The sequence below is a fragment of the Peromyscus leucopus genome, unplaced genomic scaffold (assembly GCF_004664715.2).
Source record: "Peromyscus leucopus breed LL Stock unplaced genomic scaffold, UCI_PerLeu_2.1 scaffold_932, whole genome shotgun sequence".
Lineage (NCBI taxonomy): Eukaryota > Metazoa > Chordata > Mammalia > Rodentia > Cricetidae > Peromyscus > Peromyscus leucopus.
The window spans coordinates 40,814-67,894 of NW_023505874.1; the positions used below are offsets into that span (position 1 = coordinate 40,814).

The 27,081-nt window shown below is 38.7% G+C and overlaps 1 protein-coding gene across 1 annotated transcript in view; it reads right to left on the bottom strand.

The window, feature by feature from the left end:
* Positions 1-23,215, bottom strand: part of LOC114682146 (poly(A) RNA polymerase GLD2) — a 53,384-nt gene extending 30,169 nt beyond the window's left edge. The window contains 12 exon segments of the mRNA XM_028855963.1: positions 1,280-1,371; positions 1,458-1,553; positions 1,556-1,574; positions 10,726-10,771; positions 10,773-10,824; positions 10,827-10,853; positions 10,856-10,936; positions 11,951-11,970; positions 13,677-13,766; positions 13,848-13,962; positions 13,965-14,023; positions 23,157-23,215. Coding sequence (XP_028711796.1) covers positions 1,280-1,371; positions 1,458-1,553; positions 1,556-1,574; positions 10,726-10,771; positions 10,773-10,824; positions 10,827-10,853; positions 10,856-10,936; positions 11,951-11,970; positions 13,677-13,766; positions 13,848-13,962; positions 13,965-13,986 — 660 coding nt within the window. The 5' untranslated portion in view covers positions 13,987-14,023; positions 23,157-23,215.
* Between the last annotated feature and the right edge of the window lie 3,866 nt (positions 23,216-27,081).

A 27,081-nucleotide genomic window follows, 5' to 3' on the forward strand; every position in this document is an offset into this window, starting at 1 on the left:
CATGGCCTGCAATCTCCATTACAGTGACATTTAAGGGTTCTTTGGTCTGCTTCTTTTTCCCCCCCTTTTCATTTCCTTTACATTATCTCAAAGCACAGAAAAACAGCAGATTCTTTCCTGGAATAAACCTGTTTCTCTTTACAACAACCAGAAGAATAAAATTACACATTATACTTCAAAAGATTTTTTTTTGGTTTGGTTTGGTTTTTGGGGGAGGTGGAGAGTTGAAATAGGTTCTTTCTTTGTCTTGGACCTCTTTTTTTTTTTTTTTTTTTTGGCCAGGCTGGCCTTGAACTCACAGAGATCCACCTGCCTCTGCCTCCCAAGTGCAGGGATTAAAGGCGTGCACCACCACGCCCATCTTGCTTGCATTTTTAAGGCTATAAACCATAGCATGAAATATTAAAATTATACTCAATTTAATCAAAAAGTATGGTAGTTTAAAAGAGACCTCAACAACTACAAGAGGTTACACTGAGTAAGTTTACTGAATATATGTTATAATAATATTAAGATATATTGAAAAGATCAGTTAACAGGAAATCCAAATAATATAATTCTAAATAACACAATTTGGTTGTTAAATAAAAATAAAACCAGAAATAAAGTATCTTAGAAAAAACTGTTAAATATAATAAATCAAAATAGTCTTACTTTAAATTTCATTGAAGTCTTGTTTTCAAAAAAACAAACAAACTCAAAGTGGGGGTGGGTTTAAAAAGGGATCACTGAGAAATTAAATGGAAAGAAAGTATTATCAAGAAGATAATACTGCCGGGGCTGGAGAGATGGCTCAGAGGTTAAGAGCACTGACTGCTCTTCCAGAGGTCCTGAGTTCAATTCCCAGCAACCACATGGTGGCTCACAACCATCTGTAATGAGATCTGGTGCCCTCTCCTGTCTACATAATAAATAAATAAATAAATAAATAAATGAATGAATGAATGAATGAATGAATGAATGAATGAAAAATAAGAAGATAATACTGCCATATGCTTTGCTTTTCTGAATCCTGTAAACACTCAACCCACCCAGTGACATTTCATAGTAAGAGGCAACACTTCCAAAACCACACACTTCAAAGCTAGCTCACTTCAACCCCTCAGAACTAGAGCTGCTCTTAAGCACACCATGCTGGTGCCTTATGAATGTGGGGCAGGGGAAGAGGTCCTTCTGGAGCTAGAGTAAACAGTAAATAATTATTAAAATAACTCAAGTTCTATTCCTTAACTGACGTATAACATGAGAAGTGGATTTGGAATAATGTCTCATCACTTACTGGTTCCTCTTTAACAACTAAGCATAAATCGCCATCACTGCTCCGGGCACCAAATCCATTTAAAGATGATCCAACCAAAAAAAGTCTGCTTTCTAGAGAAGCAGAAGAAAACAGTAAGAAAGTCTGCAGTTTGTAAACAGGAACATATAGACAGGAAAGGCATGCAAATTAGACATACGTACGTGGAACAGCAGCTGGATCTCTCTCTGCAGCTGTGCTCTACAGAGTTCTTTCTTCTTCAAGTCACTTGCTTGCTGCTGACAAGTTTCAAAAACTCTAGTATCTGCTGACTCAACTTGAATACATCACAAAAGAAAACGAAAACAAAATATATTGTTCAGAAATTTATAACTACTGTATTAAGCAGTGTAAATGAATACTGACAGCATTTAAAAAATAAATCCATATTATCTTAACACTTTCTGATTTAAAGCTATTGTTATTCAAGAAAAAAGAATGGCTTGAGAAACTATACGCAAATTTAAAAAAATAAAATATTTTAGTGACAGAAAAGTAGTCAGATAATTCATGAGTTATAACTGCAGCTCAGCAAACTAAACTCTTTCGTATTGTCTGCTTTTATGTGGACCATGAATAATTTTTATACTTTTAAGAGTCACCATCACAAGTAATAAGAATATGCAACAGAAACCATCTGTACATGACATAGTCTAAAATATGTACTTCAGGTCTCTTCTGCCACACACAGCAGCTTTAGAAAGTCCCGTCTTCTATATTCCCACAAACCACCTTCCACTCCATTTTATGTAACTTTCTCTGAACCCTGACTTCTTCAGATGAGGCTGCTATCTGCGGATCTCCCTTGTTTAGGTACCTATATGGTGGACATTTCCCTCCGCCCCAACTCTTGCTGCTACCACAGGATGATAAGGTTATCTGCAGTGAGCTACACTTATCACAATATACTTCACTTCTGAAATTCTTTCACTGTAATATTTCTCACTGGTACTCTCATAGCTATGTGCTCTAGTGCTGACATCTTAAATTCCAACACACCACTTCAGCTTCAGTTTCCTGTTTCAACTCACTATCTTATCACCCCCACCCCCGCTCTAACGTATCTGCTCTAGACCTGGTCAGGGTCCCTTGAGATCTCCCTTTTCTTCCATCTCACCAGCACCCAAATGCCCAATGCCCTTCTCTATGCAGCCACTAATCCAGAATGCATCTCCCAAACCAGTCTCCTTTATCACACCTTAGAAACTTTATCCACTACGGTCTAATGGCTGCGCTACAAAATCCTCACCAGAAGACAACGAAAACACCACTTTCTCTCTAAAATTAAACCTAAAAGACAAAACTGAAAAGCTTTTTGGAAAGTCAAGTCCTTCAAATGTTTGGCGTAAGGGTAGCCTAGCTTAGTGTCCTTAATATCACTCAACCTTTACTCCCCTGCCTCTGCTTAGATACTGTTCCCGTTTTTCACTATTTCATTCCAAAATGTTTACTGCCTTCTTCAAGGCCCCTAAACTTACTTTCTCTTGCAGATAATCTCATATTAAAATTTTCTAAGAAAAGCCAAGCGTAGTGGTGCACATCTGCAAATCCCAGCAATCAAGAGGACGGAGGTAGGAGGATCAGGAGTTCAAGGCCATCCTTGGCTTCATAGGAGTTCCAGGACAGCCTAGGCTACATGAGATCCTGTCTCAAAAAAAGAAAAAGAAGAAGGGGGCGACTAAGAAAATTAAAATACCAGATACAATTCCTCATTGTGCTAGAGCATATAAATGAACAGTCCTGAAGGAAACCTCACCTCTTTCCTTCTGTTAAGATAGTGTCCTCTTGCTATGGCCCTCTACTAATATTTTTTATCCAAGCCTGCTGTGCGCCTCAGGAGCACAAGCACCTTCATCAGTTCTTCAATCTCGTTCGTATTTTCAGCCCCCTTAAGCCTCCCCACAGTCTATGTATAACCAGACAAAAGTCTCATTCATCATTTAAGATGTTATTTTTTAAAATGATATTCAGAATATTTAAGAAGGCCCAAGAGTTGTTGACAAACTTGACCATGAAATAGATGCATTTTTTAAAAAACATCTGTTTATGCCTAGCCACAAAAGAAAGAAACAGCAACTAGGAAAATAAACAGATCAAACCAAACTGTGGTGATGTATTGTGTCCCAATATATTGTGTGTACCCTAATAAAGATTATCTGAGGATCAGAGGAAAAAGCCAAGCACTATAATAAAGAGTTCAGGCAATGTAGCACACGCCTTTAATCCTATCACATGGAAGGCAGAGATCCGTCTGGATCTCTGTGAGTTCAAGGCCACACTGGAAACAGAGCCAGGCATGGTGGTACATATCTTTAATCCCAGCACTAACCATAAAGGTCTGGAGGTCTGTACAGACAGACAGGAGTAACATAGCTGGGCAGGAAGACAAAGTGATGTAGCTGGGCGGAAGAGGAAGTGAGATGGCCGAACAGAAAGGCATTAGGCGTGGGTATACAGGAAGTAGCTCTCTTTGGCTGAGGATCTCCAAGTGGTAAGAACGTGGCTGGCTTCTTTCTGCTTTTCTGATCTCTCAGTTTTAACCCCAATATCGGGCTCCGGGTTTTTTTATTAATAAGACTGTTTAGCACTTCATCTTACACCAAACCAAACCAAACACTGGCAAAAAATACAATGTAATTGACTCTATAGTATTCATGAACCCCAGATCTGACCAGTGAAGGCGAAACACTAATACCAGAATGGTACAGCACCAAAGAAAGCAGTAATCAGAAAGAGAAAAAAATTAGTACAGCCCTACAATCAGAGACCCAGAAAACAAATGGTCTCTAGCTACTACCTTTTGCTTCTTCCCCTCCAAACTGATGGTTCCCTCTTGATGTAGAATAGCATACAAGCCTAGGTATACTTTACAAGCTGCAATTTATAAGCAAATACAAGAAGGCCACTAAAAGTTCAGGGACCTCAAACATAAATATAAATGAAAACCCCTTTTAAAACAAAGATAAACACCAACAAAAAACTTAGGCCCTGAAATCTAAACAAGGCAGGGCTGTGAAAGGCAAAGGAAAGGTCTAGAATGATTCTGACTACTGAGAAATACTTGATAATGTTTGCAAACTATTTTGGTTACCATAACAGGGGTAGGGTATGTAACTGCAATCGAAAGACCAGGGATACAACTAATCAACTTACAAGACACAGGTAACTGCCCCTGGAAATAGCTGGTCTAAAAGCATCAATAATGCAAAAGTAAAAATTCCTGGTCTAGACAAAGGTAGGAAAGAAGTAAAGCAGGGGAGGAGGCCTCAAGCCATGGACAGCCGCCTAGCCTTCCCTATCTAAAAGAAGCACAGAAAAAGTAGCCATCTCACTCAAACACAAATAACAAAAAAAATAAAAAATAAAATAAAAAATAAAATCTCAAAAAGAATAAATTTAAAAAAGGAATAAAACAAAAACCAAACTAAAACTAAACAAAAAAGGCTTAGGAATACTACCTGACAAAGATGTGAAATAACTTCCGTCAAGTTTTTGAAATTAGATTGACTAGAGAAATGGTGCTAAGATGAAGCACATTTCCATGGAGACATGAGGACATGTTAACAGATTTTACAAGGCCTTTTCTCACTTTAACTTGCTGAGAAGATAAAGAACAATTTAAATCACACATACTAACAAGAGAAATTTATTCTGAAAAAACTTATGACAGCAGCAAACTGCATGAAATTATTGACAAGTCTATTTTCTAAAAGTTCTGCAGGACTTACAGGCTAAAATTCACAAAAATACTGATTTAAGAGACATCTAAATATATGAAAAGGTAAGCCTGGTATGTCCATGCCTGTAATCCCAGCACTTGGGAGGTGGAGGCAGGATTGGTATGAGTTTAAGTCAGTATGTGTTGTTGGATCCTAACGGCTCCCTTGGGGGAGGGGTGAGAAGATAGGGCACCAACAGCACAGACATCTGGAGTCAGTTAAAAAAAATAAGCTAGTTTATTCAAAACAGAAAAGGCCTTATATACCCTCCTCCCAGCACCCAGTCTGCGTGGTCACCCCTCATTGGCTGGGCACAATGAAGAACTCTTGACAGCGACTGTTACTAGGCCCTCAGACAGACTCTCCACACTATAGGACCTCTGCAGCAACCAGGAACTCTGACAGCATCTGTTGCTAGGCCTTAAAGGCAGACTCTAGGCTGGCTGATAAGGAAGTACATTATGTGTATGCCTTGACAACTGGTCTAAGCCAATTTCTTCAACCCTATGGGCCTGTCCTACTACTAGAAGTATGGACTATAGAGCAAGAGTCTATCTCAAAAAAAATAATAAATAGATATACCATGTTAACAGATCAGAAAACTATTAGTAAACAAATCAAATCTCCTGAAACAGGTATGTAGAGTCAAGATAATGAAAACAAGCAAACAAAAACAGAATCCTGCCGGCGGTGGTGGCCCACGCCTTTAATCCCAGCACTCGGAGCAGAGCCAGGCGATCTCTGTGAGTTCGAGGCCCCTGGGCTTACCAAGTGAGCTCCAGGAAAGGCGCAAAGCTACGCAGAGAAACCCTGTCTCGAAAAACCAAAATAAATAAATAAATAAATAAATAAATTAAAATAAAATAAACAGAATCCTTTTTTCTAAAAATAAGAAAATGGGTTTTATTTAGAAAAGTGAAAGATCAAGAATAGTCAGGAGGAAAGAGGAAAAAAGAAGCTGCATTAACAGAGATACAGTTACATTGCCAAAAAACCCAAAAAACACCACCAGACATATGCACATATTCATGAGGAATGCTAACAAGTGGAAGTTGACCCAAACTGAAGACATTAAGATTGGTCATATGAATGGTCATGTGTTGGTTCAATATGGTCATATAATGTTAGAATGGTTAAATTAAAGCTGAGAGGTTTAATAACACTATTGTTTAAATTTATGTACACAGTTGCTATTTGCCATAACAAGAAGATATAGGCACCCAAGTTGTAATAAATTCAGTAACAATGGTTAGTGTAAAATTTAAAATGTCACATAAGGGAGAGATTTTATTTTATTCAGTCAGAAGGATTGGCAAACTAGGGCCAAAAGCCAAGTACAGCCTCTAGTCTATTGTATACAAAAATGAAATGATTTTCACATTTGATTAAGTGGAGTCACGACTCAAATAGCTTGAACACCTAGAATATTTGTTATCTGTCGTTTAGAGAAAACATTTGTTGTTGTGAAATATGCCTTTACACTGTGTAAAGGTATGTCACTGTGATTGGTTTAATAAAAAACTAAATGGCCAATAGCCAGGCAGGATTTTCGGGGGAGAGAATGCTGAGAAGGCAAAGAGGCCAGACAGCCACAGAATGAGTCAGATACACAAAATGGATAGAGTAAAAGCCATGTGGTAGAATGTAGATTAATAAAAAATGGGTTAATTGAAGTTATAAGAGCTAGTTAGGAACAAGACTAAGCTATCGGCCAAGCTTTCATAATTAATAATAGGTCTCCGTGTTGTGATTTGGGAGCTGGTTGGCAGGACAAAGAAAGACTTGCAAAGTTTGTCAACTGAAGTAGAACAACATAATTCCAGACATCACAGTAGGCACTCAGTATCTGTTGCATAACAAAATAAGGAAATTGTAACAACCACTTAAATGAAACCCATTGTAGTCACATGTCCCAGCATTTGGGAAACTGAGCGGAGGACTGTGAATATAAGGCCAACCTGAACCACAAAGCAAAACCTATCTATCCATCTTCCTTTTATACTATCTACACATCATTTCCACTACCATTTGTCACAACAATGCAGCAGGACCTCTTATCCAGATACATTAACAACCTTTACGATGACTGTCCACCTTCAAGGCCATCTCATTCCAAACCAAAACAACTCTGTTCTGCAAAACCTATCCTCCTCCCCAAAATACAAGTCATTATGTTTTCATCTATTCAAAAACTTCTAATGCCATTGGACTATGCATTCAAGGTCTAAATCACTGCCTATTTATCTCACATTAGATACTGTATTCAATATACATTCTATAGGAGTAACATGTAATTGCTTATCACATTTCTGGCAGCAATAGACACTCAGTAAACTGTTAGTTATTACCATCATAGATCACATGATATTATAGCCAGGTCTTATAATGTGGTCTCTCTTTCTAGACTTTAGCACATTAAATTCCTCCTCTTTGTATTTTTAGAGACAGGTGTCAAATCTTGGTTTTAACCACTTACTAGATAGACTTTGAGCAAATCATTTAACTTTCTGAATGTCAATAAAATTTAGGATCATAGCTATATGCCACTAGGTTGTTGAAAGAATAAATAACATAACATGTTTAGAATGTCTAAAGAGCAAAGATATCAATGAACATCAGTTTCTCAAAAAGAGAGCACTTAAGCCAAGCTCAGTAGCACACCTGTAATCTGAGCTTTCAGAAAGTGGAACTAAGAAGATCATGAGTTCAAAGTCAGCCTGAGCTATACAGTGAGCTCCTGTCCTCCAGAAATAAAGTACTGACTTAAAAGAACAAACAGAAGCACTTTCATTCTTTCTCTTACAATAAGGCGGAAATAAAGTATCATTCAAAAAAATTTGGTTCAACTACAAAATCATATCTTTACTTTTCTGGGGAAATGCCTTAATTCCAAAGATAGTACATTTAGGAGAAATTTTTCTATATGACTAAGCAAACAAAGATATGGAATCACATTTACCAGATTTTATTACTGACTAATATTAATTACACATTATTAAATTTACAGATTCAACATATGTCTAAGCTATATGTAAAAGTAAGTTCTTTGGTTAGCTCTAGCAGTTAACTACAAATGTAAGTACATACAAAAATCTATTTAAAATATCTATGAGTAATAAACTCACTTTAAATGTCCTACTAGCATGCATACACTTAAAACCCATATATATAGTAACTACTTATATATCCCTTCAGAGGATTCAATTCACCTCATTGGCCTTATACCATAGCCTTCACATTATGACACAGGAGTTAAACTGAGAAGCAAAGAAGGAACAGAGGAATGAAGAAGAAAGAACGCCAAAACATCCCATTTTTTTTTTTTTTTTAATTTTGCTTTGCTTTTCCCTCTTTCCCATGGTTTTGTCTATTATTCCTACTTCATGGTAAGGAAATGTTGGCACAGAAGGAATAAAATCTTTTTAATAAATGATTCTGGGACAAATGAACCAATAGTAAGAGAATATAGCTGGAGCTTAATTAAAAATGGATCAAAGTCCTAAATGTAAGAACTAAAAGTAAAAATTCTTAGAATACAATCTACCACTCTGGAGGTATATGTGAGTTCAGGGACAGCTTGGTCTACATATTAAGTTTCAGGTTAGCCAGAGCTAAATAATGGCCCTGTCTCAAAATAAATAAATAGACAAATCTTATAACACATCTGCATCAATACTTAAGACACTGCATTGAGAGGTGGTTTTGAGATTCAACACTAATAGCACAAGCAACCAAAGAAAAACTAATAAATTGGAATACAAAAAATTGAAAAGATTTTGTGCTATAGATGGCATCAATAAGAAATCTAAAAATATAAATCACAGAAAGGATAAAATATTTGTAATCATCTACCTATAAGGGCTAATACTCGGAATACACAAAAATACTCTTACAATTCAGCAACCAGAGACAAATAACCTACTAAAATCTGGACAAAGAATCTGAATGGACATCTCTCTAAGGAACATAGAAATGTCCAACAAGCAAATGACATTAGAGAATGGAAACTGAAACCATTCTCATACCAGAATGGCTCCACTAAAAAGAGCCCAGATAAGGATAAAGCTCAAGAGCAATGCAGTGTTTGCCTAGCATGTTGAAAGCCCTGGGTTCTATCTCTAGTACTGCAAGAATTAAAAAGAGAGAGAATCACAAGTAAATGTCACAAGTGTTGACAGGGACGTAAATAAAGTGGAACATCTATACATATAAAATCCACTTTCCAGAACATTTGGCAGTTCCTAAAAGGTTAAACATGGTTTACCACATTACTCAACAATTTCACTACTATGTATGCATCAGAGAGTGAAAACATACCCATGCAAAATTTTGTACACATGATATTTACAGCACCATTATTCATAACAGCCAGAGTTAGAAACCTAAAAGTCCATCAGACGGATATGGTATATATCTATACAACAAAATATTATTCTACTGAAAAGAAATGCAGTTCCAACACTCAGTGAGCGGAGGAGTAGGAAAGTGTGTTCAAGGCCCACCTAAACTACATGGCAAGTAGTCTCAAAAACACAAAAAACATGGATAAACCCTAAAAACATTATGCCAGACACGAGGCACAAATGGCCATAGATCAAAGGATTCTACTTACAGGAGGTGGGAAGGAAAATGAACACCACTGAGGTACAAACTTTCTTGGGAGTGTTGAACATGTTTTGGAAACAGATAACTGCACAACTTTGTGAACTTAGTAAAATCTACTGATTTGTACATCTGAAGGGGTAAGTTTCAATCTAAGGCCAGCTTGAACTACACAGCAAGACTCTGTGAAGAAAGGAAGGAGTAGAGGAAAGGGAAAGTTGACAGTATCACTCAAAGGACAAAAGGATGACAGACATTATACACCCTTCCCAATTACCTACGTTCTTCTTAACTTCCCACTAAGTATAACTGAGGAGAGCGACAGTCTTCTAGACTGTCTACTACTACTAGATATTAAAGGACTCTTTGTCCCCAGTACTAACATCATTTCCCAAAGCAAATACTTTGATTTAGCTAAAAGAATTTTACTGATCTTTTTGATAAATCTTTCTTGATCACATTATTTAATTGTTTATCTCCTCAGAAAAATTCAAAAGACAATGCTTTTTAACATTTTATTACAATTACTATATGAATAGTCATACATATTTTTCTACAGTAAAAACAAGTTGCACTGGGTGTGGTGATACACACTTTTAATCTGAGCATTTGGAGGCAGATGTAGCCAGATCTCTGTGAGTTCTGGGCCAGCCTGGTCTACAGAGTTCAGGACAGCCAGAGCTATATAAAAAGAACCTGTCTCAAAACACAAAACAAAACAAAAAACAACCACCACCACCACCACCAGTAAAAATCATTCATTCATTTGAGAAAGAATAAGTTGTAAAAGAATTCTCTAACAACTAAGAATCAAATGTTTTGGCTGTAATTCCAAATCTGTAAGTCAGAAAAAAATCTGATCCTGACAGATGTACTTATGACTGACTGACACAGACACACACACACACAACAACACACACACACACACACACACACACAAAAATCTAATTTGATATTTAGGAAGAAAATAAAAACTTTAAACATTCAAAAAAAAAAAAAAAAAGGTGACATAGTCTAAATGTAGAAAATTAGGTTTTCCTGATCCTTTTAATACATTCTTTAGATGAACCTTCCCAAAGGAAAAGTGAACATCTGCACTATACTTACCTTATCTTTGGCCTCAGGCAGTGTGATTTCTCTAGGTTCAACAGTGAATTCTTCGAAGAGGTGGAACACATCGTACTACATCTGGTACATAGTGTGTGTAAACAATGGTGGCATGGAGTATCTTCGTCACCTGATAAAGGCACTATCTGGTAATTATAGTTGGCTCTTGGTGGGCGAATGAAGCGCTGCCGTTTACCATCAAGAGGGAAAGCTTTTTTCATCGTTTTATTCTCCTGAAACAAGCAAATATACCTTAGTGACTAGAGACACAACATTCTGACAACAGAAGCATACAAAATAGAAACAGAAAACAACAGCACTGTGACTTTTGGGTAGGTTATATCAGCAACTCCCTAGTAGACTTTTTAATATTCATTTTCAGCAAAGAGATGCCTTCCAATGCTTTACAAAGACAAAGATAATTAATGTATGCTTTTGAACTACTAAAATGAGTCATCACCACATTAAAAACAATACAGAAAAATGCCTACATATAGAATTATACAAATACTAAGAATTAAAGATAAATTCTAACAAAAGATAAGTAAATTAATGGTATATATACACATACATACAACACACACACAACACACACACAACACACACACACACACACTATTTTTAAAGGTTCTGGTTCATCAGTGGAAAAAACTAAACTGACATTTTATAAAAGCTATAAAGGTACCAGACAACAGGAGACACTTGAAACAAGCTGCATTTCCAATAATATGCATTAACATAAATGTTTTTGAATGATTAAAGTGTTCTGGTTATAAGAGAATGTCTTTATTTTTACAAAGAATAGACTGAGGTGTTTTTGGATAAAGTAAATAAAGAATGTCAACAATTTCCTTTAATATATTCGGGAGAAAGTGTAAGAATGAGAAGAAAGATAAAAACAAACATAGCTAAACTTTGCATCTAATGAAACAAGGAGAAAGCACACATTATACTATCTTTTACATTTTTCAGAAATTTTGAAAATTTTCAAAATAACAAGAAAATAATTAGTCAGCACAGAGTGTCTACCAAGCACCGTGAAGCCCCAGGTACAGACCGCAGTACTAGAAAGGGAAGAGACCAGTAATTTGACAGGGAAAATTATATTTATTTCATTGATAAACTAAGTTGTGACATAAAATACTTTATGTCACAGAAAATGGTCCAATTCCTTTCCAGCTCTAAAATCCTATGGCCAAAGCCATCTAAAGGTTTTTATTATTACACTGCTCCTCGGACATTATTCTGACTCTTCTCTCTTTGCAGATTCACAAAATAAGTGGAACTCCTACTCGTAAGTAAACATATACAGAACTAGACACATAAAAGTACATTTGCTTTTTTTAAACCTGGAAGTAATTATAGCACATACACTGAGTATCTTCAATTAAAAATACCAATTTTAATTTTTAACAATATCTACTATGAATTAATGGAACTCATCTTCACTCATGAGCTACCAATTGGCTACTATAGCTATTTAAAAAAAAATACACGAATAAAACTAACGAAGTCAATATTCTTAGAATTGTATATATAACTTTCCCAATGACAATGCAGAAAAACTTGTAATGTTTATCAAAAGCCTTGGTTCTAGAAGCAGAAAGTTAGATTTCAAATAGCAGCTATACCATCTCTGCTTGAAAAACTATAACTTCTATATCCTACAGCATTTGTATAACGAAGACAACAATGAGACTTAATGACATCATTTTAAAGTTTTACAACACTACTATATTTTAAATTACTTATTATTATGTAACATAGAAATTAGAAAATGATTAGATAGGTTTTAAAAGGTATATTGTTGTACAAATATTAACTAATGTTTTTTAGCAAATACCTCTGAAATTCTATTATAATTATTTGTAATAGATGTATTTCTTTAAAATTGACTGGTTTCTGAAATGACTATAAAAGCCTTATATCAGCCAGGTGTGGTGGCACATGCCTTTAATTCCAGTACTTGGGAGGCAGAAGCAGGTTGTGGTAATATTTTGTTTTGCTCTACCAAACAAAGCTTGCCTGGAGATCAGAATGCAGAGCTAGCCACTAAAGGCCAAGCAGTAGTGACACACACTTTTAAACCCAGCACTTGGGATCCATGCTTTTGATCCCAGTACTTGGGGCATGAGCCTTTAATTCCAGCACTTAAGAGGAGGAAACAGAAAATGATTTGTCTAGTGAAGAGAGGAATGATAAGGCAGGATGGAGAAAGGAGCTAGGCCCTTTCAGTCTGAGGATTCCGTGGAGGTAAGAAGTTTGATCTTTCAGCATGTACCCTGATATCTGGCACCAGGTTTTTATTAATAAACAATTAGAATTCCTGCTACAGCAGGTAGATCTCTGTGAGTTCCAGTCCAGCCTGATCTACAGAGTAGCCATGAAGACCAAGGCTACTCAAAGGAACCCTGGCTCAAAAAACAAACAAATACAAGAATCTTCTGAGCTAAAACTTTTCAAAAGATAATTAAGTGTAACTGGGTTCTTAAGGGAAGGACCCTAATCTATTATAATGGGTATCCTGTAAAGTCAGATCACCACAGGGCAAAGGGAAGAATACCTAGAAGGACTTCAAAGGACGCCAGCGGTGCTGAGTATGATCTGGATTTTTAGCCTCTTGATGGCATCAAGTATCAGTTTATAGTACTTTGCTATTGCAACCCTAGTAAATTCATAAGAAGGCATCTGATGTGTCTATGATTCTCAAAACACAGATTTCTGGAGAAACATAACTTTATTCCAACTAAAACCTGCAGTGGCAGGAATAAAACATTACAAGGTTCATTAAAATGTTTGAACTCAAAGAAGTTTTAAAACTCTGTGACTGATCTAATTGCATAGGTTTCAGAAAACAAAACGTAGGCCACACTGTCCATATAATTTTATATAACTGATACATAGTTCTTAGGACTATAACATTTCTTTTAAAAACAGTTGAAAATACTTACTTCCTTCCTCGAAATAATGGGGATGTCGAGGTCTGTATTGGATGACAGTTCCATATGTCAGGGGCTGTAAGGTCACAAGCTCTAGAAAAGCTACAAAAAACACAGATAACATAAATATTTCCTTAGAACCAAAATTCCACACAAACTAAATACTTAACTAATCCAAGAAACAGAGTTTAATAATATTTCTCAAATGCTGAATTCAATAATGACACAATACATACTTAATATATTGCAAGAGCAAAGAAGTTATTATGCTGTTGGTGGTTTGGAGTGAAGGGAGGACACCCAAAATTGAGTTTGGGAACATGCTCTTGTTCACTGAAGGTGAACATGTATTCTTCTACCTATAATTTAAGAAGATAATACTAAATTATTATAACTTAAGACCACGGAACTCTTTGATAAGTATTATCTACTACTTAAAACAATCAGCTATCAAATTAGTCATTTCATTTGCAAAGTTATTTCTAAAGGTTTAATAGGTCTTAAATTCTACTATGGGCAAATCACAAATAACTAACAGTTCATTTAAAATGTAAACCACGTTCAAACGCTTTCAATAATATGCATGTTTAACATTTTCTGATGAAAATGATCTAAGTTTACCTTCATAGCAACACAATTTTTACCACGATTCTAACAACAAAAGAAATCATTCAAGAGATTTAATTAAATTGCTCAGATCCTTACATTTATTCACAACCAACCATGCTATTCAGGTAAGGATATAGTACTTTACATCATCTGAAGAAATAAGGAATGTATGTCACCTACCAATTCATAAAATTCCAAGATTCTTCTCAATGGCTATACACAAAAGACTTGCAATAAAAACAGTTTTGTTCCATAGAGAAGGAAAATCATAGAGGCAAATTAGAACATGTCATTAACCTAGGAAGACACTAGATGCTCTTTTTTAAATTTTTTTTCAATGATTAATGCAGCAAAGCTACAGTCTTCAAAAGGGTGGGTAAAGTACATAGAAAAACCAAGAAAACCAATTAAAATGACACTCCCTGATCCAAGCCAGGCATGGTGGCACACACCTTTAATCCCAGCACTCAGGAGGCAGAGGCAGGCAGATCTCTGAGTTCGAGGTCAGCTGATCTACAGAGTGAGTTCCAGGACAGAGAAACCCTGTCTCAAAAAACCAAAAAGGGGTGGAAAACTCTTAACTGAAAAGAAGTACACACCATAACAATAATCAAACGATATAACATAGTAAAGGGTCTACCATCAAGTCAACAGAATTACATGCTCAGCCTACCTACAAGAAATGCTAACAGCTGTCAGGCACAACTCATATATAAGAAGCTTTCATTTAGACTTAAAATAAGGCATCCATAGATCACCAAAGAGGGAGGGAAAAATGGAAAATAAGCAGAACTATATCAAATAAACATTCAAAGAAAAAAAAAAAGCCCAGAGAACCCAACTATGTGGTCCAACATTATAATAGAAAAGTCCATGAAAAACAGAAAACACACGAAGAGAATCATAAAAAATCAAAGAAAAATATGTCCTGGACTAAAAATCTCAATCTCTCAATTCTCATATTCTCTCTCTCTCTCTCTCTCTCTCTCTCGCTCTCTCTCTCTCTCTCTCTCTCTCTCTCTCACTCACACACACACACACACACAGATGGGAATTTTAGAATATTCAGAGAAAACCAGTTTATCAATATTCCAGAGGAGGAAATATTAAAAAGCTGGGGATCAACATGTCTTTGGCCTTTCTAATAACAATAGTAGAAGCCACAAGACACAAATTAATGCCCTTAAAGCTTTAAAGCTTAAGTAAAATGTTAAGCCACAAGGCTATCCCTGTCTATAGTATCAACATAAGGGAAAATGAAAATCCTTGTAGATATGAAGGGTAAAGAGAGAGAAGATGAGGCAAGGTGGCACACACTAGCAGTCCCAGCACTAAGGAGATTGAGTTGGAAAGTGCAAAATTGTTTCCAGCCAGTAGCGGTGACACACAAGAGGCAAGTGGATTGCCATGAGTTCAAGGCCATCCTGTTATACAGAGAGTCTCAACCAGCTCGAGTAACATAGTAAGACCCTGTCTCAAGAAAACCCAGATTAGGGCAAATTCCCAGAATGATAAGGGAAGTTCAATAGCTGCTCAAAGTCAAAGAGAAAGATGGTCTCAAGATGATACTCAAGAAATGCAAATCAAAACAACTTTGAGATATCAGCTTACTCCAATCCAATAGCAAATCAACAACAACAACAAAATAAAACAATAACAAATGCTGGAGGGGCTGTGGGGGAAAGAGAATCCTCATTCATTCACTGTTGCTGGGACTGCAAACTGCTCTATCCACTCTGGAAATCAATGTGGGTAAATCCTCAAAAAGCTAAAATAAATCTGCCATATGACCTAGCTCACCTCTTGGCATATGCCAAAAGACTCGACATCCTGCTCTACAGATACCTGCTCAGACATGCTCAATTGCTCTATTCACAATGGCTAGGAAATGGAAACAACATAAAGGTCTTCAACTGAGAAATGGACAATTACAACGTGGCGTATATATACACTATGGAATAGCATTGAGCTGTATAGAAAATGAAATCATGAGCTTTGCAGGTAAATGGGTGGAACTAGAAAAGATCAAATTGAGTGAGGCAATCCAGACCCAAAAGGAAAAATGGCATGTTCGCTCTCATCAGAGGCTCTAGCTCCAGATCTTCAGATGTGAGTCCATATCCTAGAGTTCCTGTAGAAACCAGTAAAAAAGAACCATGGTTGGACACAGAGGTGGTGAGCAATAGAGAGGGACTAGCAGGGAACAAATGATCTGCCAGGCTCTAACTAGGGAGTAGGAGGGAACAATAAGAAGGAGGGGTAGAGGTTAATAATAGTGAGGATGTTTGAAAAAGTCATAAAGGAATAATGCTATTAACTACTAAAACAAAAACCTTTAAAACACACACACACACACACACACACACACACACACACCGCGCGCACACGCACACGCACACCGCACACGCACACACAGTTTAAATGAACTTTTCTCATCTGGGCTGACAATGTTCCTTCCAAGAACCAATGACTAACAAATCCCCAATGCCAGGTATTCAGAAGACCCTTTGAATTGTTGGTCAAGGTTGTCAAACAGCATTACAGGGTATTGCTACTGTCCTTGGTTTTCCCACAGAGAGGTGAAAGATTCAGCCCCTATTCCTGAAGACACCATGCACTTAAGACACAGAGTCCAGAGGCCTGAGCTGGAACTGAACCTGAATGCTCCTTCCCTGAAGCTTTCATGAAAGCTTCCCAAAGGAGAGAAGCAACCAACAGTCAGTCTACAAAGCTATGAGCCTGTGAACCACAACAGTGACCACCACTGCATGATAACTAAGCATGCACACCTTAGCAGTAACAACAGCTCTCTCTAATTGGACTTAGACCCACTTAAAAGAGGGTCATGCCTGATACTGGAAACAACCTAGCCAACTACCCACAGCTAGTGAAGTCGGATCTTGGAGGAAAACCTACAACCATCACTTTACTAAACCTACACAATCCCTAACCACATTCTAAATATTTGTCCTTATACCCACAGATTAATGCAGTTCTCACCTCTCATTAAGGAAAATTCTCTTTGCAATAAACAAGAGACCATTAAAAACCACAACCAATCAAAATGCAGAGTCATATAGCCCAGTCCTGAGGATATATCTACAACACAATTTCCACACATGGGGAATACGTGGGAAGAGGGGGCTAAAAGATCTAAGACCAGTGAGTTTGCTGTGAGACTGTCTCCTAGTAATGTCAGAGGCTACACCCATAAGTCTCACTATAATGACTTCTTTAAACACGAACTCAACAAAGACAACAACAGACGTGGTAAAGTGGACTGGGGAAAGACTACAAAGCCTCAATCCTACACAAAGAACTACAGTCAACTAAGGAGTGCTGAGAGTAGGAGAAACAGTCTTCCCCAGGGAAGAGCACATCAATTGGCTATCCAATACTGAATGCTCAGCCTAAAATAATACAATACAAGCAACATTACACAAACTGAGCAGGTTATATTTAGGAGTAGTGTGTGTGTGTGTGTGTGTTGTGTGTGTGTGTGTGTGTGTGTGTGTATGTATGCAACAATTTTTTTTTTTTTTTTTTTTTTGGTTTTTTTCGAGACAGGGTTTCTCTGTGTAGCTTTTGTGGCTTTCTGGAGCTCACTTGGTAGCCCAGGCTGGCTCGAACTCACAGAGATCCACCTGGCTCTGCTCCCTAGTGCTGGGATTAAAGGCGTGTGCCACCCCAACGCCGCCAATTTTTTTTTAAAGCTGTGAATTCAAAAGAAAGCAAGAAGGGGCAAATGAAAGGGTTTGAAGAAAATAAAGAGAAAGGGAAATGATGTAATTATAATCTCAAAAACAGAAAAAATATGCCTGGCAGTGGTGTGGCTTACACCTAATAATCCAGCACTCGGAAAGCAGAGCAGGCGGATCTCTCTGAGTTCGAGACCAGCCTGGTCTACAGAGCAAGATGCAGGACAGGCACCAAAACTGCAGAGAGAAACCTTGTCTTGAAAAAAAGAAAAAGAAAAAATAATAGAAAAGAAAATAATACTATTAGTACTGATAAAAGTCACTATACAGAAGAGCACTTTAAAAATAACAAAAACAAAATAAAACAAATTTATAGATTATCCAATGAATTTGCCCAGAGTGTTTTTCTAAGACATCTGTTTTTTGTTTGATTTGGTTTTTGGTTTTTTGAGACAAGGTTTCTCTATGTAGCCCTGGCTGTCCTTGAACTCACTTTGTAGACCAGGATGATCTTGAATTCAGAGATCCACCTTCCTCTACCTCCCAAGTGCTGAGATTAAAGGCATAAGCCACCACACATACAGCCTGGAAATTTTGTTCTTATAGTAATAAAACCATTTTAAACAAAAGTTATGTTTGTTATATATCATTTACTATATATTACATATTTGTATTTACACATTTATGTTATGAATTTATATAAGATATGGCAAGTTTTATTTATTATGTATGCAAAGGATTATTCAAGTTATAAAAAGTGCTAAATTTTCTTTTCTGATAAGCAAATCAAAGAATGAACTACAAAAGCTTTTTTTTTTTTTTTTAAGTAAAAGACCAGGTTTATTTAGGCAAAGCACTCCAGGTGGGGGACAGGAGAAAACATGGCCTGTCTAAAGGAGGGGGCTTAAATACCCTGTAGGCACGGGATGAGGAGGCATCCTCCACAAGCTGGGTTATGCTCAATTATACTGCTTTGGGTGGGGCCTTAGGGAGCTGGAAGCCTCAGGGATAAGGAAGTGGACTTTTGGTGGTCTTTCTGAGAGGGTGGGGTTTGGAGATGAAGGAATGGGCCAAGCTGGAGATTCCAGCAAACATCCCAAACTTCTTGGATATATATTAGAGTTCAAATCTGGCTACTTCATGCTGACATGGGACGATGTGGGGAGGGGGAGTCAGGAGTTGGTGGGCTCACACTCAGCAGGAGGTATGGGTAAAGCATTGGGTTAACTGTGCTTTTTCTTTCAGTTTTTTGTTTTGTTTTACAGAAGAAAAAAAAAATGCTAGACAGATAAGTGTTATTAGAGAATGAAACTAAAAGGATTGGAAAAATTAAAAGAGTCAACAGAATGGGAGGAAGGGGCCTGAAAAGACACTAAAACTCAATACAAATTTTGTTCCTTGGTTTCCCCATTCTGTGAAATTAAAATTTCCTAGATTGACCACATATAATCAGATTCATTTGTCCAAATTTCATCAAAGGTAGTGGACAGGCAACTTCACCATTCTCAGACGTCCCTCCAAATACCTGACTCTAATCTGTACCAGAGACAAAGTGCTGCTATAGGAAATCAATCTGTCAAATTCCTCCAGGAAGTCTGTACTTCCTCTTACAGGTTTTTGTTTTGTTTTTGTTATTTTTTTAATCAGTATCTGCTGACCTGTTCTGAATTTCACACTCAGAGGGAAATGGTTAAGATTTGGTTCCATTTACTTCACTTCCTCAACTAACTTCCCATTTAAAAACAATCTTTTCATGGGGGTTACAAAAAAATGTCATTAAGTGGTTGTTAGCTAAAATGAATTTTGCTTGACATTTCATTTTGCTGGAATACAGAAACTATGGACCTAAAGAAAGAAGCCATCTATCCACAGAAAAACCAGAACTAAAAGTTCTATTTCAAGTCATACCTAGTGGCACACACCTGAAATCCCAGCATTTGGGAGGATAAGGAAGGATGATCAGCAGTGTAAGACTAGCTGGGCAGACACAGCAAGTTCAAACTCAAACTGGGCATAAGTAGCTTGTCTCAAGAAAACACAGCACGGAAGTTCTATTTCAAAGCTAGAAGAAGTGGCATGCCTGAACTCTCAGAATCCAGAGACTCAGGCAGGTGGGTCTTAAGTTTAAGTACACCCTGGGTGCAGAGGAGTGAAAACTCATCTCTAAAAGCAAACAAGGGGGCTGGAGTGCTCTGAGGTCAAGAGCACTGACTGCTCACTCTTACGGAGGACCCAGGTATGGTTCTCACAGCACCCACATGGTGATTCACAACTATCTGTAACTCCAGTTCCAGGAAATCCAATGCCTTCTTCTGACCTTCTAGAGTACCAGGCATGCACATAATGTGTGAGATACACACACATAGACACAGCTGAAAACATAAATAAAAACAACAAACAAATACTATTTTAGGTTCATTTACAGAGGTCCACTGTTCAACACCTAGACAATTTATATCTATAAACTGTCATAAGACCGTATATGTCTGTATTCAGACTTAAAGATGCAAAAATGCTAATAATATACCTTTCACTTTTATTTCTATCCTATTACACAATCAAATCCAAACTAAGTAGAAATTAAAAGATAGTATTGTACCCAGAACTACTCTACAACATTAAAACCAAATGATTCTACAATTAAAAGCTTAGAAGCCTAGGATGATTTCATAGGCAAAACTTTACTGTAGGGTATATATCTAATTTAGCGTATTCAAATGCAAAGTGAAGATTTCTATTTTACTATTTTATTGAGAAAGGGTCTCACTGTGTTGTGCTGGCTGGCCTTCAACTCTCTATGCAGACCAGGCTGGTCTTCAACTCTGTGACTGGCCTGCCTCTGAGAAGCATTCATTCTTCTGGAGTTCTTCTAAGATAAAATACTAGTCAGGCTCTCTCAGGAATCTTGACCCTTAAGTCAAACTTTAACTGGGCAGCCTTCAAAACAGAACCATTCTTAAGAAATTTAACAGAGAGCAACCAATGTTCACCCCATAAGTAGCCTATATGACCATCTAGAGACATGAAATCCTTTTTCTAATAGACTTCAATAATGATTGTAATGATATTGCAATGATGCAATGCAAAAATACAGGGGAACCAGGTGTGGTGACACACACTTTGATGCCAGCACTGGAAAGGCAGATGAGGCAGGCAGATCTCTGTGAGGTCAATGCTTGCCTGGTCCATAAAGCAAGTTCTAGGCTAGTCAAGGCTATATATATGAGACCCCGACTCAATAGCAAAGCAAAACACAAGGAATCTTTATAAAATATAGTTTAATGAAATAGGTCAAGTGAAACTATCACTATACCAGAACTTTATAAAAGTTTAACTATTTTCTTTATAGTCTTAATGAAGCTTCCCCACTAAAGATTATCTGTAAGAAGTTATTCCACGTTATCTGTAGTAGTATGATGAATTTTTATAGTAACATCTAGAAACTGATAGTATCCTACTTTTCTTACCTTAAAAGTTACTGTTTTTAATCTGTACTCAACAGTGAAACAGAACAATCTAGGTAAAATTTGTATTGTTTTAAAAACCATTATACTAGTTCTTGCCTAGAGAAAAGACCCTTAAAAGATGGTTTTGTCTAATATGCTTAAACCAATGCAAAATTAGTAAGATTTATATGAAAATGAGCATACATGAGACAAGATAGTAAGAGTTTAAAAAAGTATTTCTAGTGAGAACAGTTTTGGGTCTCTTAATTTGCTACTGGAATTACTGTCCTCAAATTGATCTCTCCTACAAGTTATAGAACACTCAAGTTTACATAATGATCTCTTTATCAAGATTCCTTGGAAAACAGCATCTACCTAATACAAACAACAACTGGACGGCTGAATCAAGTTCTCTGTTCACTTATCTAAGTGTCTTTGATCCCCTAAAATCTTCAGTTCTTTTCTCCACAACAGAAAAGGTCTAACTCTAAATCCTGCTCACCCACTGCCAAACCACCTTCAGGGTTTTTGGTTTTTTTCTTTTTCTTTGTCTTGTTTTTTTTTTCGAGACAGGGTTTCTCTGTAGTTTTGGTGCCTGTCTTGGCTCTCAGGCTGTAGACCAGGCTGGCCTTGAACTCACAGAGATCCGCCTGGCTCTGCCTCCCAAGTGCTGGATTAAAGGTGTGCACCAACCGCCGGCTCACCTTCAGGTTTTAACAGAGCATTCCTTTTTTATTAAAAACTAAATTCCATCCAAGAGTTAAAAGAAAAATCTAGCAACACAGTTCCAAATGGACATTTCTCAAATGACTGGAAACTGGTCTGTTTCACAGGGACTCTATGTATTATGGGACATTTCTAGATCACATACAATTGGAGCTATTCACACCTACCAACTAATGTTTCTATTACCAGTTGTTAGTGCAAATTAAGAGTGTTATAGTGGTTAGCACACCAAAGCATGGTAGTACTGAACTATATACTATAATGGTAGTGTGTCTGTGTACAAACACAAGCCACAAAAAAAAAAAAAAAAAAAAAAAAAAAAAAAAAAAAAAAAATATACTTAATTTTCCAACCGGACTTGCACAATTTCTTTCTCTTCCTTTTTATCAGCAATCTTATTCTAAACAAAGCTGAAAGAGGCAAAACAAGAAAGAAACTTGAAAATCTTTTTCTTTCCTTTTATCCACAATCTAATTATTTTAAACAAAGCTCAAAGAGGCAAAAACAGGGGAGGGAACTTTCAAGTCCCGTGTGTTCTTAACCAGATGAAAGGACGGAAAGCCTAGCCACAAAATCTGCCGGGAGAAGTGCATTCAACCATCAGCCAGTCCCAGCCTGTGTGTGTTTCTACCAAAGTGACTTCACGCTACTCAATTAAGTGTCTTAACGACAAATGCCTCCCACGATAGTTAACCTGGGCATTCATCTTAGTTCTCCACTGCCTCTGGGAACGCCAGGAGGGAGTATCTGGACATGCCCACTCTTTCGGTCTAGAGAGCGGGGACGGGGCGGGGGGCGACGTGCGAAGCGGAGAGCAGGAAGTCAGACAGACCAACACTCGTCCCCCAAGGCCAGCACCCGGGGAACGCCCCTGCCGACCCTGGGGAGCCCGGGGGGCAGCAGCGCCAGGCTCTCCCGCGCAAAACACAACGTCGTCGCGGGCAAGTTTTCGCGCGCCGGGCCGGGGCCCAGGGCCCTGCTCACCGCACCCCGTCCGGAGCCCCTCCACTCACCGGCGTCCACGCCGAGGGGCCGAGCAGGGCCCAGCGGCACCGCCCGCCGACGCGCTCCCCAGGCCCGAGCTGCCGCCCGAGCTGGCCGAGGTCGGAGCAGCCCGCGCGGCACGGCGAGGCCCAGCTCGGGCGGGTGACCCAGGCCCGGCAGGGCGGCGGAGAGGCGAGAACCGAGACGGCCGGGCCCGCGCGGGCGTGGAAGGCTGGGGGGCGGCGACAACAAAAAGAAAGGAAGGGAAGAAAAAAAAAAAAAAAGCGGAAGACCCAAAAAGTCGCCGAAAAGGCGGCGTAGACAGCCCTGTCAGAGATTCCCGGAAGATCGCGTGACCCGGATGGGAATAAGCAGCGGGAGGGAAAGGTCAGACTTCCGGCAGCCGCCGCCGCCGCCGCCGGCTAGCGACTTGGCTGAGCTGCGCAGGCGCGAAGCCTGTCCGCCTGGGTCCACGCGGCGGGAGGGCAGGGGCAGACCCGGGGCACGAGGCAGGGGCAGACCCCGGGCGGCGGGCGCCGCGGTCGCCTGCAGCCCCCTCCGTTAGCCATTTCCCGCGGGCCCTTTCCGTGGGGAGCCTTCCAGGAGATTATCGAAACCCACTTCACCTCGCCCGTGCTGGAAAGATCAGTATCAAGTTTTAGTTGGTTTTCTCCTCCCAAAAAAGCAGGTTTTTTGAAGACCAAAAAAAATGTCTATAACGCCCCAAAGCCACCCAGCACCCTGCCCGGAACAGCTAAGCTAGCACTCGCTAGTCCAACAAAACACCGCTATTTCTCGTTGACTGACCTTTGGTGTCTTGTGAAACTGTCTGAACTGCTTGATTTATTGGTGTCAATCCGTTAACGAGAGTTCCCGTTATTGTCCCGGGAGGAAGTATAAAATCTGACAGCTCTCAGTCTTGAAATTAATAATTTGCCGTTTTGGTCGGTTTGTTTATTGCTTTATTTGGTTTTCTAGTTGTTTGCTTGTTACTTTCCATGCTTTTAGTTATTATTAAAATTTTAATTTTTCTACTTAACTCACAAACTAAGATCATCATTGTGATACAGTCATTTAATAACTTATTATGTACTATATACTGATTACTATATAGTATATATATTACTATAACTGATTACTAATTATGATTATATACTGATTACTGATGTTTATTATATAATACTCTGTTATATACTATATATTATTTTACTATATAGCATGATATATACTGATTTAGCTGAATCCCAGCCTTTTTTTTTTTTTTTTTTTTTTGGTTTTTTTTTTTTTTTTTTTTTTTTGAGTCAGGGTTTCATTGTGTAGCTTTGGTGTCTGTCCTGGATCTTGCTCCTTAGAGCTGGCCTCGAACTCACAGATCCACCTGGCCCTGCCTCAGGAATGCTGGGATTAAAGGCATGCGCCACCAACGCCCAACCTCCCACCTATTTTGATATAAAGATTTTCACTTGACCTGCAAATCCTTTGTAATTTCCCTGTTATTTCTTTTTTGGGGTGCTTTCTAAGTGTATAGTAATGTCTGAATTACAGCAATATTTCTAAATAGCTTTCTGCTAATTTCTAATGTAATATCATTATAACCAGAGATTATAATTTAAATCATTTTAAATTTATTAAAACTTGTCATGTGGGCCGATGTATCGATGCAGTAAGTGTTCATTGTGCATTAGGAATAAAGTATGTTCTACAGTTGATGGGTAGCATGTTTTACAAATGTCAATCCAGTGTGGTTGGTTGATATTATTATTCAGATCTTCAACATCTCTATGGTTTCCTGCCTTGTTTATCCTTTTAGTTATAAGAAAGGCATCTTGACAGGCTGAGACTGTAGGTCAGTAGTTCAGCCTATCATGTGAGGCCCTGGGTTCAATACCCAATGAATGAAAAAGTACTGAAGTATATGATTATAATTGTGGCTCATTCTGTATTTCTTGTATGTCTATCAGTTGTTACTGCCTATGAAAGTAACATCTCCTATGAAAGTTTTATTATTATGGAATGTTCCCCTTGTAAAGTGACCTGTTCTTTGCTGTTATTGTTTTTTGCTCTAAAGTGTGTTCTATCTGATCATATGCAGGCATTCCAGCTTTATGTTGTTTGGTACTAATTTTTAAGGGAAAATGTATTTATCACTTTTCTCCTCGCTGTGACCAAAATATCTGACAGAAAGAAGCAAATAAAGGTTTTGTTGGCTCGTGGTTTCAGAAGTTTGAATGCATCATAGCTAGGAAGGCATGGAGGAGTTGATGGCAGCAACAGCATGCTCACACTTGCCTGCTCACACTTGCCCAGTACCAAAACCTATGCATGAACTTCTATACATTAGAATGGCCATTCTGAACTATGAAGCTGCTAATGTCCAGAATTTACAGACTGCAGAAATTAAATACCAAGGAATTAAAACTGTCCATCAAAAGAAGAAACACAAAGACTTACTTTTTACAGCTGTTCACCATCCCTAGTCTCAGAGAAATGTAAAAATTACTTGGAGACACCATCTCCCTCCAGTCGGAATGGATCAAGAAATCGGCCGACAAACGTTGACGAGGATGTGGGGTCAGTGGGCACCATCATACCGAGCACTGCCCGAGGTTTCTAGGCCCAGACACAGGAGAGAGGAAAGCCAACAGCTCCGTGCCATGCCTTGCAGCTGGGCAGGAAAGACTCCACCAAATGCCACCTGACCCAAGCAAGAGCCCTGGCACCTGGCAGTCCGGCACAGTTGTGGTGAGAGAGTACAGGGTGGGGAGTGGAAGAGAGAGAAGCAGACAGAGCGGTCGGGGGTGGGAGGAGAGGGCTAACATGAATGGCCTGCTGGCAGCCCAGGGTGTTGTCTAGGCCTGGGCCATGGCCAAGGGCCAAGTATTGGGGGGGGGGAGGCGCTGTGGTTTGGGCTGCCTGCCACCTGGGGGCCATATGGTATGTGAGGGCCAAACTGCCACATCAATGCAGATCCTGGCCGTGGTAGGACCATGGACCCAGACATGGTCTTATGTAACAGCCTGGGCCCAGATGTCACGATGATCCAGGTGGCAGCGCAGGCCTTGGACTGGCTTGGCCCTGTGGTAACATGGCCCCATAGTGAGAATGAGGGAAAGGTAGCCCTGACCAACACAGCTACCACTCAGGCCAGAACCAGGGCTATGAGGTGGCCCACTCCAACACCACACTGAGTCTATGAACTGTTGGAGCATGTGAAGGGGATGAACCTACAGATTCAAAACAGCAGATTCTCCACAACACAGGATGACAAGATATCCAAAGGAGCCCCAGTCATCAGTGGTGTAGCAGAACCAGAGGGCCTCGAGCCAAACCAATGACTCAAGGCAATGAATACTTACAAGGAAAGATGAATGGACTGAAGGGTAGACTGTGACTCAACGCCACACTACAGCTTCTGTAACAAGATTCATCTCTTTAAAAAAAATTGTTTTATTTTGTTTATTTGGTTTTGGTTTTGAATTTTCTTTAAATTTGTTTTGGATTTGGGGTCGAGGAGGTTGCAAGGGCAGAGGGCAGATGTGAGGGGATGAGGAGACAAGTGGAATCAGAATGGATGATGTGAAGTCCACAAAGAATCAATAAAAGTTTAAAGAAAAAAGGGGCATCACATCAGCTACCAGGGTAATTCAGAGAATTATAAGAACATACTTTTAAAATCTGTACTCCACAAAACTGAAAATCTAAACAAAATGGATAATTTTTTTTTTTTTTTTTTTTGGCTTATTGAGACAGGATTTCTCTTTGTAGTTTTGGTGCCTGTCCTGGATCTCACTCTGTAGACCAGGCTGGCCTCGAACTCACAGAGATCTGCCTGGCTCTGCCTCCTGAGTGCTGGATTAAAGGCGTGCGCCACCACTGCCCGGCTAAATTTTAATATATATATATCCAAGCAACTAACGTTAAATTAAGAGCAAATAAGCAATTTAAATAGACCCA